Genomic DNA, 14971 nt, shown 5'->3' with positions numbered 1-14971 from the left:
AAATTTATTTTTATTAATTCAAGAGACTTGCAAAATTTATAATTATAATGGGACATATTAACATTTAAAAAATACTATTTGTCAGTATACAACAGCCTAGAAAACAGTTAATAAAATATTTTCTAAAAGACCTACAAAAGTGTTAATTTAACAAAAAAAAATCTGGAATTTAATCACATACAATTGAACATAACTGAAAATATACTGAGGGATTACATGCAGCTACAAGTAACAGGAAACACCCACAGCCTTCCCGACAGGAGGGAGGTCCTGATTCTCCCATGGAAGGGGTGGGTCAAGGCAGCCACTGCACACGCAGCAGAGAAACACTGTCCCACATCCTTTTTAACGGCACCATTGCAGATGTCATGTGCAATCAGGAAAACATAATCACTATCCCTAGTGACAGCACTGCATTTCTACACAATTTAGATTTTATACAGATAAAATCTAAAGAAGAGGGGAATGAGACATAAGCATGAAGCGTGAACCAGTTTCCTGGTGGACACAAGAGGGCCTACAGAAAAATCCAAACTCTGATGCATCTTTGATGTGGAATTTGTGAAGACATCAGTGGAAACCCACGTGTCTCAGAAAATGGATATCAAATAGTTTGTGGTGGTGTTGAGGATGGTCTTGATTGGAAGGTCAAAGAATTCAGTTATGATGGGCTAGAAGATGTTTTCAAAGATCCAATGTATTTGTCTGTTAGTTTGAGTGATGGCTCCAAAATCTGTCTAATGCCTTCTTCATATTTGCCTTCCAAATCTCATGCAAGTGAGGCTACTAAGGAATTTTAACATGGACCGTAAAGGAGATGGATTCTGGAAAATCAGGGTCCTACCATTACCAATGAGAGAGAATATCCAGTTCTATGTTTTGTTGCCCTACCACAGGTCCCTCTTTTTAACTCAAAGTCTATTCACCAAACATCAGTTAGAAGAAAGAGCAAAGATCCAAATATGAAAATAAAAATTCACATGAATCTACATTCTTTTCTAAACTTGCTATACATACAATTTATTACAACTATTTATTAGTATGAAAAATAAAAAAGAGATCTTAATATATATCACCACCCAAAAGGAGCTTTGTCAGAGGGAAAGGTAGAATATATGTAATGGACTAGGGATATAAAGGGTGACCTCAGGCCACTAGGAAAACCTTAACCCCAAACTGTCATTTTTCAATGGCTCCCAAAACAGAATAAAATGTTATTTAAAATTTTAAGGTAACTACATATACTTTTTAAAAAAAAAACACTACATTCATGGGTCTAACAGGCTTCAAAATCCAGAGAAAATATTATTAAACATTTTAGGGAAAAAGCACTACCTATTAATCTTATGTATTATTTTTGAAAAATGTCTCTCTGAAATATCTCATGTATTTATTTCTGAAAGTAATCAGTAGAAATCCACAGTCCAATGATGCGCTATTAGAAAAGGTTCAACAAATACAATATATTTACATTAATAAAAACTGCTTCATGCTGAAAGTTTTCTAGAACATTATACCTGAATTTTTATCAAGCTTTCTCACGTAACTTACTTTTTTTATTCCTTCTTTTTTTGTTGGAGTTTTCACATGCAACAATGTGGACCAATTCAAGTCTTTTCCAAGCTGTTTATATTCAAGAATTTTAATTTAGTGAGTCCTTTCTTATTTTGATAAGAACTGCAATAACTGAAGCCTTTCCCAAATTCTGCACTTTTCTATGTTTTTTCTTTAGTGTGTATGGCCATGTGTCTTCGAAAGGTTGTGTGATAAGTGAAGGCTTTCCCACATTGTGTGCATTCATAGGGTTTCTCTCCAGTGTGAGTTCTTCTGTGTGTTTGTAAGGAACTGTGATCTCTGTAGGCTTTCCCACATTGTTTGCATTCAAAGGGTTTCTCTCCAGTGTGATTTCTCTCATGATTTTGAAGATCACTGGGATACCTAAATGTTTTATTACAGTGTTTACATTCATAGCGTTTCTTTGCAGTGTGATTTCTTTCATGTTTTCTAAGATAACGGACACAACTAAATCGTTTGCTACATGTTTTACATTCATATGGTTTCTCTCCAGTGTGATTTCTTTCATGTGTTTGAAAACTTTGATACCATCTGAAGGCTTTCCCACATTCCTTGCATTCATAAGGTTTCTCTCCAGTATGAATCCTTTCATGACTTTGTAAGGTACTGGAATATCTGTAGGCCAGCCCACATTTCTTACATTCATAAGGTTTCTCTCCAGTGTGAATTCTTTCATGTCTTTGTAAGGTAGTATAATATCTGTAGGCCAGCCCACACTCCTTACATTCGTAGCGCTTCTGTCCATCATGAATTTTTTCATGACGTCGAAGATAACTGACACAACTGAAGTCTTTACTACATATTTTGCATTCATAAGGTTTCTCTCCAGTGTGAGTTCTTTCATGTATTTGAAAGCCTAGATGAGAAATAAAAACTTTTCCACATTCCTTACATTCATAGGGTTTCTCACCTGTGTGAGTCCTTTCATGTGCGCGTAAGGCACTGTGACCTCTGTAGGCTTGACCACATTGTTTACATTTATAGGGTTTCTCTCCGGTGTGAGTCCTTTTGTGTCTTTGTAAGATACTGTAATATCTATAGGCCTGCCCACATTCCACACATCCATGGGGTTTCTCTCCAGTGTGAATTCTTTTGTGTTTTTGAAAACTTTGATAACATCTGAAGGCTTTTCCACATTCCTTACATTCACAGAGCTTCTCTCCAGTAAATTTTCTGTCATGTGTTTGGTAATTATGATAATATCTGAAGGCTTTTCCACATTCCTTACATTCATAAGGTTTCTCTACAGTGTGAATCTTTTCATGACTTCGAAGGTAGCTGAGACAACTGAAGGCTTTACTACATGTTTTACATTCATAGGGTTTCTCTCCAGTGTGACTCCTTTCATGTATTTGAAAACCTAGATGAGAACTGAAAGCTTTACCGCATTGCTTACATTCATAGGGTTTCTTGTCTGTGTGAGTCCTTTGGTGTTTTTGTAAGGCACTGTGATACATGTAGGCTTTAACACATTGTTTACACTGATAGGGCTTCTCTCCAGTGTGGGTTCTTTCATGTTTTTCACAACACTGGGGGTAACTGAAGGCTCTCCCACACACTTTGCATTTATATGGCTTCTCTCCACAATTCTGATAGTGAGAGGGCTTGTGTCCAGTGTGATCTCTGATGTGCTTATTATGGGATGACTGATGCATGAACACTTCCCCCCACATACTGTATTCCCAGGGTTTTACTCCAAGAACAGTTTTCTTCTTCAGACTGAAATTTGGAAAAAGGCTGAAGTTTTCTCCCCATTGACTACCCTTTTTCCCTTCACAGATTCTCTCTACCATATCACTTCTGTAAAAAACAAGAAGTATATTATTAATGATTTCTTTACCAATAATTTTATATTTATTAATAGGATATTTAAACTATATTTTTATACCAAAATTTTTATAGCAAAACTGTAGGTTTTCCCCTTGTCTAAATGAATTATTTAAAATTGAATACATGCCCTGACCAAGTGGTTCAGTTGATTGGAGCATCATCCTGTACACCAAAAGGTTGTAGGTTTGATTCCTGGTCAGGGCACATACCTAGGTTACAGGTTCAATGCCCAGTCAGGGCGCATATGGGAGGCAACTGGTTGATGTTTCTGTTTCTCTCTCTCTCTCAAAAATCAATGACAAAATTACATATTCTTGGTTAAGGATAATAACAAATAAATAAATAAAAATAAAATTGAATACATATGCTGAATGCTCTGCAAAAAACCTTTAGCCTTGCTAATACCAAAACAGTGATATTCATATAGAAGGTTTATTAATGGGGTTGTCCATTTGAACTATTTTTCAAAAACTGAACATCTATGATATATAAGAAAGTAATTTGGCAGAAATATTCAGAGAAGTAATACATTTCAAGCAAGGGTTGTTTTGTTTGCTTCTTTTAAAAAATTTATAGAATACGGAGATTGTCGTGTTAGAGACACTGCTTTTTCATGTGACTGTGACTCACCTTCGTTTCCCCCCCTGCTGTTTGTACTGATCTTCAATGTCATGATCTTCCCATTTTTCCCCTAAAATAAAGACCCAAAATATGTTTCAAAAGTATTAGAAATTACAGAAAAATTATGAGATTCTCATTCTATAATGAGCTGTGACCACACCCCGTTTATTTGCCAGTCTCCTCCCTTCCCGCATCCCACACGTTAGAACAACTCCGATGGACAAGAAACACCTGTCCTCTACTCAACAAGGTAAAGATTTAGTTGTCATGCTTACCTATGGAGGTCAGGTTCTGGAAGGTTTCCCGCATCACATCTCTGTAGAGCTTCTTCTGTGAAGGATCCAGTAAAGCCCACTCCTCCAGACTGAAGCTCACAGCCACATCCTCAAAGGCCACTGAGTCCTGAAACATCCCAAATATGTGCCTTGTGAGGCTGACAGCACTGGACACAAGGACCCCTTTTATAGGAAGGTGTTATGCACAGAGCCAAAGTCCAAGGAGGCCTCAGCGTATTGCTTGCCCATTCCAAAGAAATAACCTGGAAGATAGGCTGTGAAAGACAAGTGTTCATTAGGACTTAAATGCGCCCCAGGGGCGGCCTGACAGTGAAGTCTCCACAACACAGGTTTGCTCAGTACAGGGTTATACGGAACACAGAAAACCAAGCAGGGCAATAAATCATGTGTGCAGAGTGGATGTACTCGTGTGCAAGCTGTGTGAGGTCGTAACACCAGCTATTTACAATCCAGGCTCACATACAGGAACAGGTTTGTTTTGTGGGTTTTTTGTGGGGCCTTTGGTCATTCCTTGACTGCAGAGCTGGCCAGGCTTCCAAGGTCTCACAGTGCACTTACAGATGGCCTTTGTTATATTCCCACAGGGTGGGAGGGGGAGTAAGAGCTTGGGAAGGGGCCCACATTCTCACAAGCCACACAGAAAGTTACATATGATCTCTCATCTTCAAACATTTATTCTTACGACTTGCTCATCAGAAAGTTACTCTCTGTCCACAATTATTTCCTTATAAATTTGACAGCATTATGAACACATGGAAATCACCCACTTTTACCATTATCACATTACATCTTGCATTTTTCTAATGGCAGCCTTCAGAGCATGCTGAGAGAGACAGAAATGTGACTCAGGTGAAACAGGTATCATCACTTTTAAGACCATCAAGTCATTTGGAGAAAAATTCCTTCATCTCCTTCCTCACAGCCACCGTTCATAGCACTCCATCAGGCAGATGTTAGCATCTGCAATGAGGTTTCAATACATAAAAACATACTAAAGAACTACAACCTTTTTGTTCTACTCCTGTCACCAAACATGAGAGTCCAGGAGGCCTATGGAAATCCAGCTTTTAACACAGCCCAGCTGGCCATGTTGTTCTACATTTTTCCAGAAAATCAGAAGTAACTACTCATGGCTGGCTGAATGGAAATATCCTTGTAGAGAAGCACTGCTCTTACCTGATGTAATACTTATCACAGGTTCAGTCCGTCCTTTCTCTTTATCTGATTTGATCAGTTAAAAATGTATTTGGAACTTGGAGCTCAGAGAAAAGGAAGAAGGCACAACTTATACCACCAATCCCTACACTCATGTGCCTCAGGGCTGCTTCTCAGCACACACGGGCACACGCGGGCACACACAGGCACACTCTAAGATAATTATTTGCCAGAAGAGCTCTTTTTAGCACAGCCATAACAGTCTCTGCTGGGACCTGCTCACACTCAAGGAAGGTTAAGAGCTTTAGATTGCAAGGGAGTTTATTAATGTCCAGACATCCACAGTGGTGTCATGGTGAACTTGCTCCTGATTATAAAATGTGTAAAGGTTGCAGCAGTGGTTTCCTCCAAAAGAGCACATAACATCCATTCTCCAATCAGGAGGAAGTGTTTCCTGACCAGCCACTCTGGGGGCTGCCCTCCCTTCGGTCATTCCCAAGTTCCCGGAGGAGACAAGGAACAGCATAGCTCAACCCTTGAGCATGGGATCCCTCCGCGGATGACAGCACACCCAACCTGTAGGGTATGAAGGGTTTACTACTGTCCCAAGTGAGGTGTCTGGACAGCGTAAGTAAGGCAGGCCTCTCAAGAGGGCACTGAATAGCCTGCGAGAGAAGAGCAGGGACACGTTCTTTTCCGAGGTTACGGGGTGAGCTATGGTGAGGGTTCACACACAAGGGCAGCAGCTTGCAAGGATTCAGTCACTTGCTACCACAGGGAAGGCGCACCGAGGCTTTCTCATCACCTGTGCAGACGTGGGGCACAAGGAGAAGGAGCAGGAATGAGGCTCTAGAGCTGTCAGCAATCAGTCATCAAGAATTGGAGTAAAATATTTGAAATCGTGAAAGGAAAAAACGCTCTCTCTTAAAAGTCTGTGTCAAGCAAAATTATTCTTCAAAAATAAAAGAGAAATAAATATTTTCTGAGAAAACAATGGAAGTAATTTGACATCTGTACACTTACTTAGAAAAAAAACATTCAATATCAGAATAAATGTAAATGATGAAGGTGGAGAATTAGAATTAGTAAATGAAGGTAAACTACCTTTTTTAATTTCTTATAATTAATATAATGGACGAAACTTTAAAAGATATTAACAATAAGGTATATGGAAGTTAAAAGCTATGAGTAATTAGAATAAATGACGACAAAATGACAGGGACACAGAGGAAGGAATTGGGGACAGTGTGTTACCAGGTACTCGTATGACCACTGACATGGTATAGTACAACTTGACAGAGGCTGTGACTTAGTTGTAACTGAAAACTCAAGGGCAACCACTAGAAAAAGGTTTAAATAGTTATTTGTAATTGATATGAAAAGACAGGAGACAAAAAAGAATCAGGTAAAATGCTCAAAGCCAGAGAAAGAAGAAGAAAAGTAAAGGACCAAAAGAACAGAGGCAACAAACAGAACACAGGACGAGTTGTGGCAGATATTAATCCAACTGTCTCAATCACCACTTTAATCACCAATGGTCTTGCTACAAGTGAGGGACAAATATGGTACTATAATATCAAATTTTAAAAATCACACTTAATTTTATGTTGTCCACAAGAAACCCACTTTAAATATGAAGACAGAGATAGGTGAAAGGCACAGACATGGAGAAAATGTACTGTGCCAACAGCAATCAAATGAATGGTGGCATAAATTCCAAACAGTGTAGATCTCAGGCACACACACACACAAATATATATCAGAGATAAAAGAACATTACTTAATGACAAAGGAGTCCATCTCCAAGAAGGCACTGCAATCCTTTAGGTGTATGTGCATAAAAACATGGGCAAAACATGTGAGGCAAGAGCTGATAGAACACAAGGAGAAACAGATAAACCCACGACTATAGCTGCAAATTTCAACATTCCCTTGTAACAAATTATAAATTCCAGCAGCAAAAAATCACAAAGGACAGAGTTAAACTGAACAATGCCATGTAACAACAAAATTCAATTTTAAAATTGTAATTGGTGATTAAAATCTATGATTTAAAATCTATGCCTTAAAAGTTTAAATCATTAAAATACTTCAGACAGCAACACGAACAGAATACATCACTTTTTTCAAGTTCACATGGAACCTTCACCAAGACAGAACATATTCTGGGGCAAATTTGAAAGAACAGATATCATATAAAATAAGCTCTTACACAATGGGCATTAATGTAGACATCCATAATAGTGAGACGGTTGGAAAACAGCCAAATACGTGAGTACTCAACAACACACTTCTAAATAATACATGGGATCAAAGAAAAAGTCTCAAGAGAAATAAAAAATTATTTGAACTAAATATAATAAAATTACAACTTCTCAAAGGTTGTGGGATGCAGCAAAAGCAATGCCCAGAGGAAAATTTATGTCATTGAACAAATACACTAGAAAAAGAAAGCTCTATAATCAAATAATGTAAGCATTTATTTTAGAAAAAAAGAGCTAATTAAACTCAAAGCAAGCATAATCATGAAAATTAGAAATCAATGTAATTGTGGGAAATCAATGGAGAAAAATAAAAAAGGTGTTCTTCGATAAGGTTAGTAAAGTTGATAAGCCTTTAGTAAACATAACTAAGAAAAGAGGGAGAGAGAAATTGCATCATAAGGCTGTCGTGGGAAACTCTACAGTAAATCCTCTACAGCAAGGGTGTCAAACTCATTTTCACCAGAAGCCACATCAATCTCACAGTTGCCTTCAAAGGGCCGAATGTAATTTTAGGGCTGTATAAATGTAACTGCTCCTTAACTAGGGGCAAGGAGCTTGGCGCTGCCACCAGGTAGAAACAAGGTGCTGGGCCGGATAAAACAAGATGGAGGGCTGGATTCAGCCCGCAGGTGTTGTGTTTGCCACCTGTGCCCTACAGTTAAGGAGTCTCTGCGGACACAGCCAGGTGTGCCTTTTATATGGCAATTTAATCAGTCTAGAGCCTTCTGTGGTGGAGGGGCCACACAGGGTGGGCAGTTACAAGTAACAGCACAAATGGGCTCAAGTAAAATTTATAAACCAGGACTATGTTGCCTTCCAAACACCAAAATAACCAAGACAATGATGTGGATGCTAAGAGGAACTATAGCTATTTCTTTATGTTTGGAGAAAGGGAGTGACCTTCTGTTTATTAAATTTTTTTTTAATGTAACCAAGGGCTCTGGGCCTCAAAATATGTGTGAGACAACTGTACATCCAGTTTTTATGAGCCTGCCTTTTCCATTACACGTATGTCCTACATGTCCCACAAGTGTGCGCAAAGGAGACTGTCATAAATGTAATGTCATATCTCCTGGAGCAAGGTAAATGCAGTTCAGATCCTGCCTGAAGAAGCTGTGTACAATGACAGTGGTGCTGAGGTTCCCTGAGGGTAACCAGGTAAAGGTGTATCATGTCTGTTGGAGTTGAAGGCCAATGGCAGCTGAGACTGTTGACATAGGCACAGAACAGAACAGACTTACCTAAATCCACGGTAGCAGAATGTGTACCAGTTGCTGAGTGGATGGAGCCAGTAATTTCCGTAATGTTGGGGACTGGGAATAGGGGTTTGTTTGGAGGAACCATGGCCTCAAGGCTGTGGTAATGCACTGCAAGGTGTTATTCATTCTTTCCAGGTTTAAGATCAGACCAAACTCAGCTGTTCAAAGGAGAAGCACTGGGGATAATCACGATGGAGTCCCATTTCATGAAACCAATTAGGAAAAGGTGAAGATTTAATTTAATTTAAATTGATGAATTGTTGGTTCCGAGCTGTCCAGCTCATGATCGGATATGTTGGGACAACGGGTGCTATGCCTGTGAGAAAAGGCAAATGCATCCGATGGCCAAGGCAAAGCACACCATTTCGTCCTACACACAGCATTCAGAGTTCCCCTAAGATCATGGGGTGCCTGGCTTCAATGTACTGAGATCCCAGGTACCACTGTAATTTAACCAAGCACTAAGTAATTGCATGAACATTTGTGAATCACTGTGTTACAGGAGGTGGTAACATTCATTCAAAACTTATATTTTTGAGCTTAAAAGCCAAGGAGAGCCCTTTGAATTTTTTGTTATGTAAATACTTTTAGTATACTTTGGATTTCCCATTGGGTAAAATTTTAGACCTTTTCCAATATGCTTTTTCTCCCATTCTTTCTCTCGTTCCCTTCCATTCTGTATTTTTAATCACCGGATAAACTTTGAGGTACTGGGTATCCCCTTTACCCCGGTACCCACACGCTTTTTCCTCCCGATGGTGTCAGATCAGTGCCACTGGGGTTAAAGGCTTCCCTTGTGGAAATGGCTGCTGTATTGGATCTAAGGTCCCTAGTGCCTTTGTTGTGACACGATGAGACTATGGATGCTGTCCCCAATAGCCTGGAGCGTCACCATCTGTGCTGCCGCAGAAGCAGGTACAGAGATAGTTCAGGGTCTCAGTGAGACCTCTTGTTAGAGGAGAGTAGAATTCAGCCTGTGGGCTGAATTTCCCCCTCTCTTTTTTTCTCTCTTTTTGTCTGAAATAACTGTTCTTTAAAGAGTGACATTCTGGTAAGCTCACCTCATTCACAGGGTGCAATCATCCTGGAAGCCCCCCTTAGATACCCTCCTATTGGGGCAACTCTAGCCTCAGTCACACCTTCAAGCTAAGCACACAGTAGGGTTCCAACCAAGACATCACCCTAGGACCTTTTAATAAGTACACCACTCCCATCTCCCTGTGTCAATGACAAGGAATTACCTAAACTCTCAACTCAGAGTCCTCTGAATACAGCACCCAGGCTCAGTGGGGTCAACAATACAACCCAGGGCGGCTCGGCTCACGGGAGGACCCCCAGCAGGCAGCCGCTCACAAAGCAGGAGCCTCCAGGTTCCTATCAGCCTGACAGGTAAGAAGAACCAGGAGAAAGGGAGGGCTGAGGCTTAAGTTGTCAGGAGTCAAACATCAAACATGTGGACTCTGACTCCTCTTTGTGAGAACAAACACAAGAAAAATATGCATTCCCACTGGCTTGTTTTCAGGAAACATTAACAGGATGATATAGACATGATCAAATGTATTTTTAGAGAAAGCACAGTAGTGGAGCAGGATATGCAGGCACTGACTGACCTTAAGCTAGTTTCCTAGTGTGCAAATTTCTTTTTATAACTTTCCCATTCATTATTTATTTAAAACAAGGATAGAAACTTATACACACCATATTTTCCTATGATTAATCATCATTATTACGTAACTTTGCTTTTTAAAACTGAATTTTAACTTTTCTACATAGGAAACCACTCTAAGATTTCATCCTTTAAACACTGAATGATATAAAACATCAGACCAGAAAAAACTCACACATCCCTTTCTAACTAAAAAAACAAAGGGCATTATATTTTTTCCATCCATAATATTCCACACTGGGGATACTTTCAGGATTGAGTTGCATATTATCATGCATTAGGGGGTGCAATGAAGCCCTAAAATAGACTATGAATTTCAAAGATTTACATAAGCTTTGAGGTGTTTTACTCATATTAATGAAAATACATATGCCATTTGCTCACATCCATTAAAACAGAAATTCATTTGTCTTAGTGTGGAGGAGAAACTGTTCCATAACATGTCCACTATCTGCCCCACAAGCTGGACCCTGACCAGAGTGGAAGTTTCGTTCTGCAACTGGCCTCCTCCTTGTAGAGGCTGTCTGATTGTCCTTGATGTTCTTGAATCAGCAGCCCTTCCTTGCCTCCTGCTATGTGCTGGTTCTTGGGCCAGGTTGTTGTCTTGACCTGGTCAAGCATGTAATTTTTCATACCTGGGAACATTCAGTTACTATTACCAGGGACTGTTCCCCCCTTTACCCTATATAATCCTTTGGCACCTGCTGAGAGGCATGGGAATCCATTTCATTTTACAGCTGCCCAAGACATGCCTCATATAAACTCTAAAATTACTCACAAGACTGAAGTGGCCAGCCACTTCCATTGCTCTTTTTCTGCCTTCCACTTTTGGAGGTATTTTCCAGTATTGGGGCTTTCTCCTAGCTTTGCATGTACTAACACTTAAAAATAGTATAGCCTTTTAAAAGTCAAAATTCTCTAAAGACTTGGTCATACAAAAAAGGACCTAAAATGGAAAAAGTAGCTGAGATCTTAAAAATACTCATCTCATATCTTCAAGTTCTCCTGCCTAAATGCAACCAAAATTCTATTTGGTTCCCCAAGTTTCTTCCCTCATTCACACAGTATCTCCCAATCAAATTATATTGTAAAAGCCCAGGTGCTAATGGAAACTAGAATCAAAAGGCTGCAATATTCAAAGAAAAAAGGAATCCAATGAAAAGAAACAGCAATCCTGGAATCAAGACAGATAAGCAGCCTGTTTCTCTACAGTTCAGAAGGAAACGCACACTCAGAAAGCTGAACATATTCTGAAAGTTCAAACTCAGAAAGTTGAACATCTAGGGATTCCCAAACTTGAGGGTCTAGGCACCCGTGGTTGGGAATCCCTAGATGGGTCAGTCCCTGAGGGAGGCAGGTAGGGACACCCAGGCAGCCCCCCAGGAGTGAACTCTGGGAGCACTAACACCCTCCCCTCTCCTGTAAGTATGGAAGTGCTCTCTCCTCCAGGCTTCCATTCTCACAGTGAGGGAATTCCAGCCTGATTCAGTTTAAATTCTGACCCAGCATGCACTCCCAAATTCATGAACTCCTTTTCTAAAAGACGGAATTCTTGATATTCACAGACTTCTCATGTGCACTGTGAGTTCACCTACACTGTGGACGTAAAACTCAAATCCAATGTCTAAAAATGTTTAGGCCTCAGAAACCACAACCTCAACCTTAGAAAGGACGTCACCTTTTTTTGTTATGTACACACACACCCCCAGCTTTCGGGGCTGCAGCTTCTCTCAGTGTGCAGGCTCCTCCCCTGGTGGGTGTGAGCAGGTAGGACACCTGTAGGGGAGGCTCCCCAGGAAGAACCAACTGGACCTTCAAGTACTTCCCTGTGCAGGCCCAAGGGGGCCTTAGCTTGGGTCACTGACCACAAGCCTCCGCTCCCACTAGAGTTGCTCTGGACCACTGTTGATATTTTTAATGGTAAATACCCAGTGTATGAACAATCCATCAAATTTACTTAAACCCAGAGTCTATGGGGAAAGGAGATAAGAAAAGTGTTAAGGATCTTCTGCTAGTTCAGTTAGAAAACCTCTAATACCTATTCTTGTCAGAAATACATGCCAGTTAATTATATTTCCAGGGAAAGTAATTGGTTTGTAATTAATACAGGGGTAGGCAAAAGTAAGTTTACAGTTGTAATACAAATAATACAATAATTAATAAATAATAATATAAGAATAAACCCTGTGTTTCATGTACTCACAAGTATAAAGCTACTTTTGCCCACCCCTATATTATACTTGAACACTTCTGCCCTGCAAGCCTAACTCTGGAATTTGATCTGAAAACATCCAAAAGTAAAAAAAAAAAACAGACCTCAGAAACTTACTGCACGTGCTCAGGGAAGAAAGCGTGAAAGAAAAACTTCACACAAATGAATGTAATACTAGAATATTTTTTTTTCTGAAATTCACATCTTTCTTGCCTGTTTAGAACCACTGTCTTCCAAGCTCTATAATTAAATATGTCATACCCTTACTGAAAAACAAAGACATACATAAGTAGCTAAGTTTTTTCAGGTGACAAAGCCAGGGAGGAAAGGTGCTCACAGGCCAACACACCCAGGAAAGTTTCCAAAGAGGATCCGCCACCCTAAGGACTTCCTATAGAATGTGTGCACCCAGGGGAAGGTCCTGTGGGAAAGGAACGGGGATTTCAAGCAACTTGATTTCTAGTTCTGTGGGTGGTTATCCTCGGCTTTCTTTTCATGTCAAGTATCCACAGAGGGATATATAAATCTTTATAAAGAGCCATCCAGAAAAATGGCTCTGCAGAAAAATAATAAGCAAATAGTTGATAACGATGCAGTGAATCAGAGAGGGGAAGCTGATGTTTGGGAGGAAAATGTAAATTTAGGGATTTATTGCCAAGCCCAGGATGAGTCAGGCTGGAGGGATAGGTCTGGATTTGAGACCCTGCTTTCCATTTGGAAAACTCAGGAGAAAACGGGCACCCCCTGGGGAGGAAGAAGAGACAGGGGACCCGAGAGACGACAGCTCCTCCCATGGACCAACCCAAGACAGAGTCAGATTGTCTGTCCCCTGATGACGCTTCCCCCGCTCCGGTCATGGCACCTTTTGGGGAGACGAGACGCGGGTCTGGGGGCTCAGAGCTGCCTAAAGAGACTACAGGCCGGCTGAAGACACCGCATGTAGTGACAGAACAGGACACCTTGGCCTGGCTGAAGGCCTACACCCCCCGCCACTCCCGCCCCAGGCTGCCTGTGGGGACAGCTGTTCCACAGGCGCCCGGGATTCGGGTCCAGAGGACCCAGGGGAGGCCGGTTCCACCACCTAAGGTTACAGCCGGTTCCGACCAGCGCCTCCTCCCAGACTCCTCATCCGGCCACGCACTCACCATTTCTAGGTTTCCTGGGTCTCCCTGAGTAGTAGTGCCTACGACCCCCACGTCCAGTGCAGATCCCAGTGCGACGTAGGCTGCGGCACAGAGGACAGGAGCAGAAAGAACCGGCGACACCCCATCCTCAGCGCCGCTAGATGGAGTTAGAACGTCCAAGACTTCACCTTGCGTCGCCCCACCCACCTGCCCCAGTTCTGCCCCCGATTGGACAGGTCTTAAGGCCCCGCCCTCTCGTACTAACTGACAGCCGGCAGGAGGACTCTGGCTCAAAGGAAACGTCTTGCCGCGGGTGGGAGGGAAGCTGACTCAGCCTGGAATATTTGCATGAACAGGATTTTTCTGGTCCTGGAGCTGTGTTTTTTCTCAGCGATTTGTGAACAGTGGGGCACAAGCGCGCACAGGGAATTCCTTATTCAGTTTCCAAGTGGAGCCAGTACAGACAATGCAGTGGGCCAGAATGGGCCGCACTGGAATAAGAGGGTCTTACATCTTCTAGGTATGAAGGGCTTGGCTTAAGGCTAGCAGTCCACTCATGGAACTGTGAGTCTTGTTTAGAAACTCCCACACTTAAATGTGACTTCGCTGTCTGTAATAGAGCCTGGCTCCATTTTAATCTTTGTTCCTTGCAAGCCTGGAACATTTCACCATCCCTTCCCCATCCCCACGCATTTGGTCCTTAAGAGAAAGCATCCCAGAGAACTTAGCTCTTGCGGGAAGTTGAAACCCTGAAGCCCTAACCTGGGTGCAAGGACTCTTCTCAGTCTAACCAAAGGGTGTGAGATGTGCTCATTACATTCTCAGGCGTACATTTTACACTGGAAAGGAATTTAATTTACATCAGTTTTTGCCTGACTCCCTAGGGAACAGTGAAAGGCAAATGACTATAATATCCCTAGATTCCTTGGGATTGATTCCTCTTTCTTTGTGTGGACCTTGAGAAAGAAG

The 14971-nt window shown here is 41.2% G+C and overlaps 1 protein-coding gene across 1 annotated transcript; it reads right to left on the bottom strand.

The window, feature by feature from the left end:
- Positions 1 to 25: 25 nt before the first annotated feature.
- LOC112301513 (zinc finger protein 791) lies at positions 26 to 14168 on the bottom strand. Its single transcript, XM_024556995.4, has 4 exons — positions 14024 to 14168; positions 4302 to 4428; positions 4036 to 4096; positions 26 to 3375 (listed from the first exon to the last, which is right to left on the bottom strand). The coding sequence occupies exons 1-4, from the start codon at positions 14024 to 14026 to the stop codon at positions 1716 to 1718; spliced, it is 1851 nt and encodes a 616-aa protein (XP_024412763.2). The 5' UTR covers positions 14027 to 14168; the 3' UTR covers positions 26 to 1715.
- Positions 14169 to 14971: the final 803 nt, after the last annotated feature.

This window comes from Desmodus rotundus, chromosome 9, assembly GCF_022682495.2.
Source record: "Desmodus rotundus isolate HL8 chromosome 9, HLdesRot8A.1, whole genome shotgun sequence".
Classification (NCBI taxonomy): domain Eukaryota; kingdom Metazoa; phylum Chordata; class Mammalia; order Chiroptera; family Phyllostomidae; genus Desmodus; species Desmodus rotundus.
Note: the sequence above shows the minus strand (reverse complement) of the source record. Positions and strands in the feature narration are given on the sequence as shown.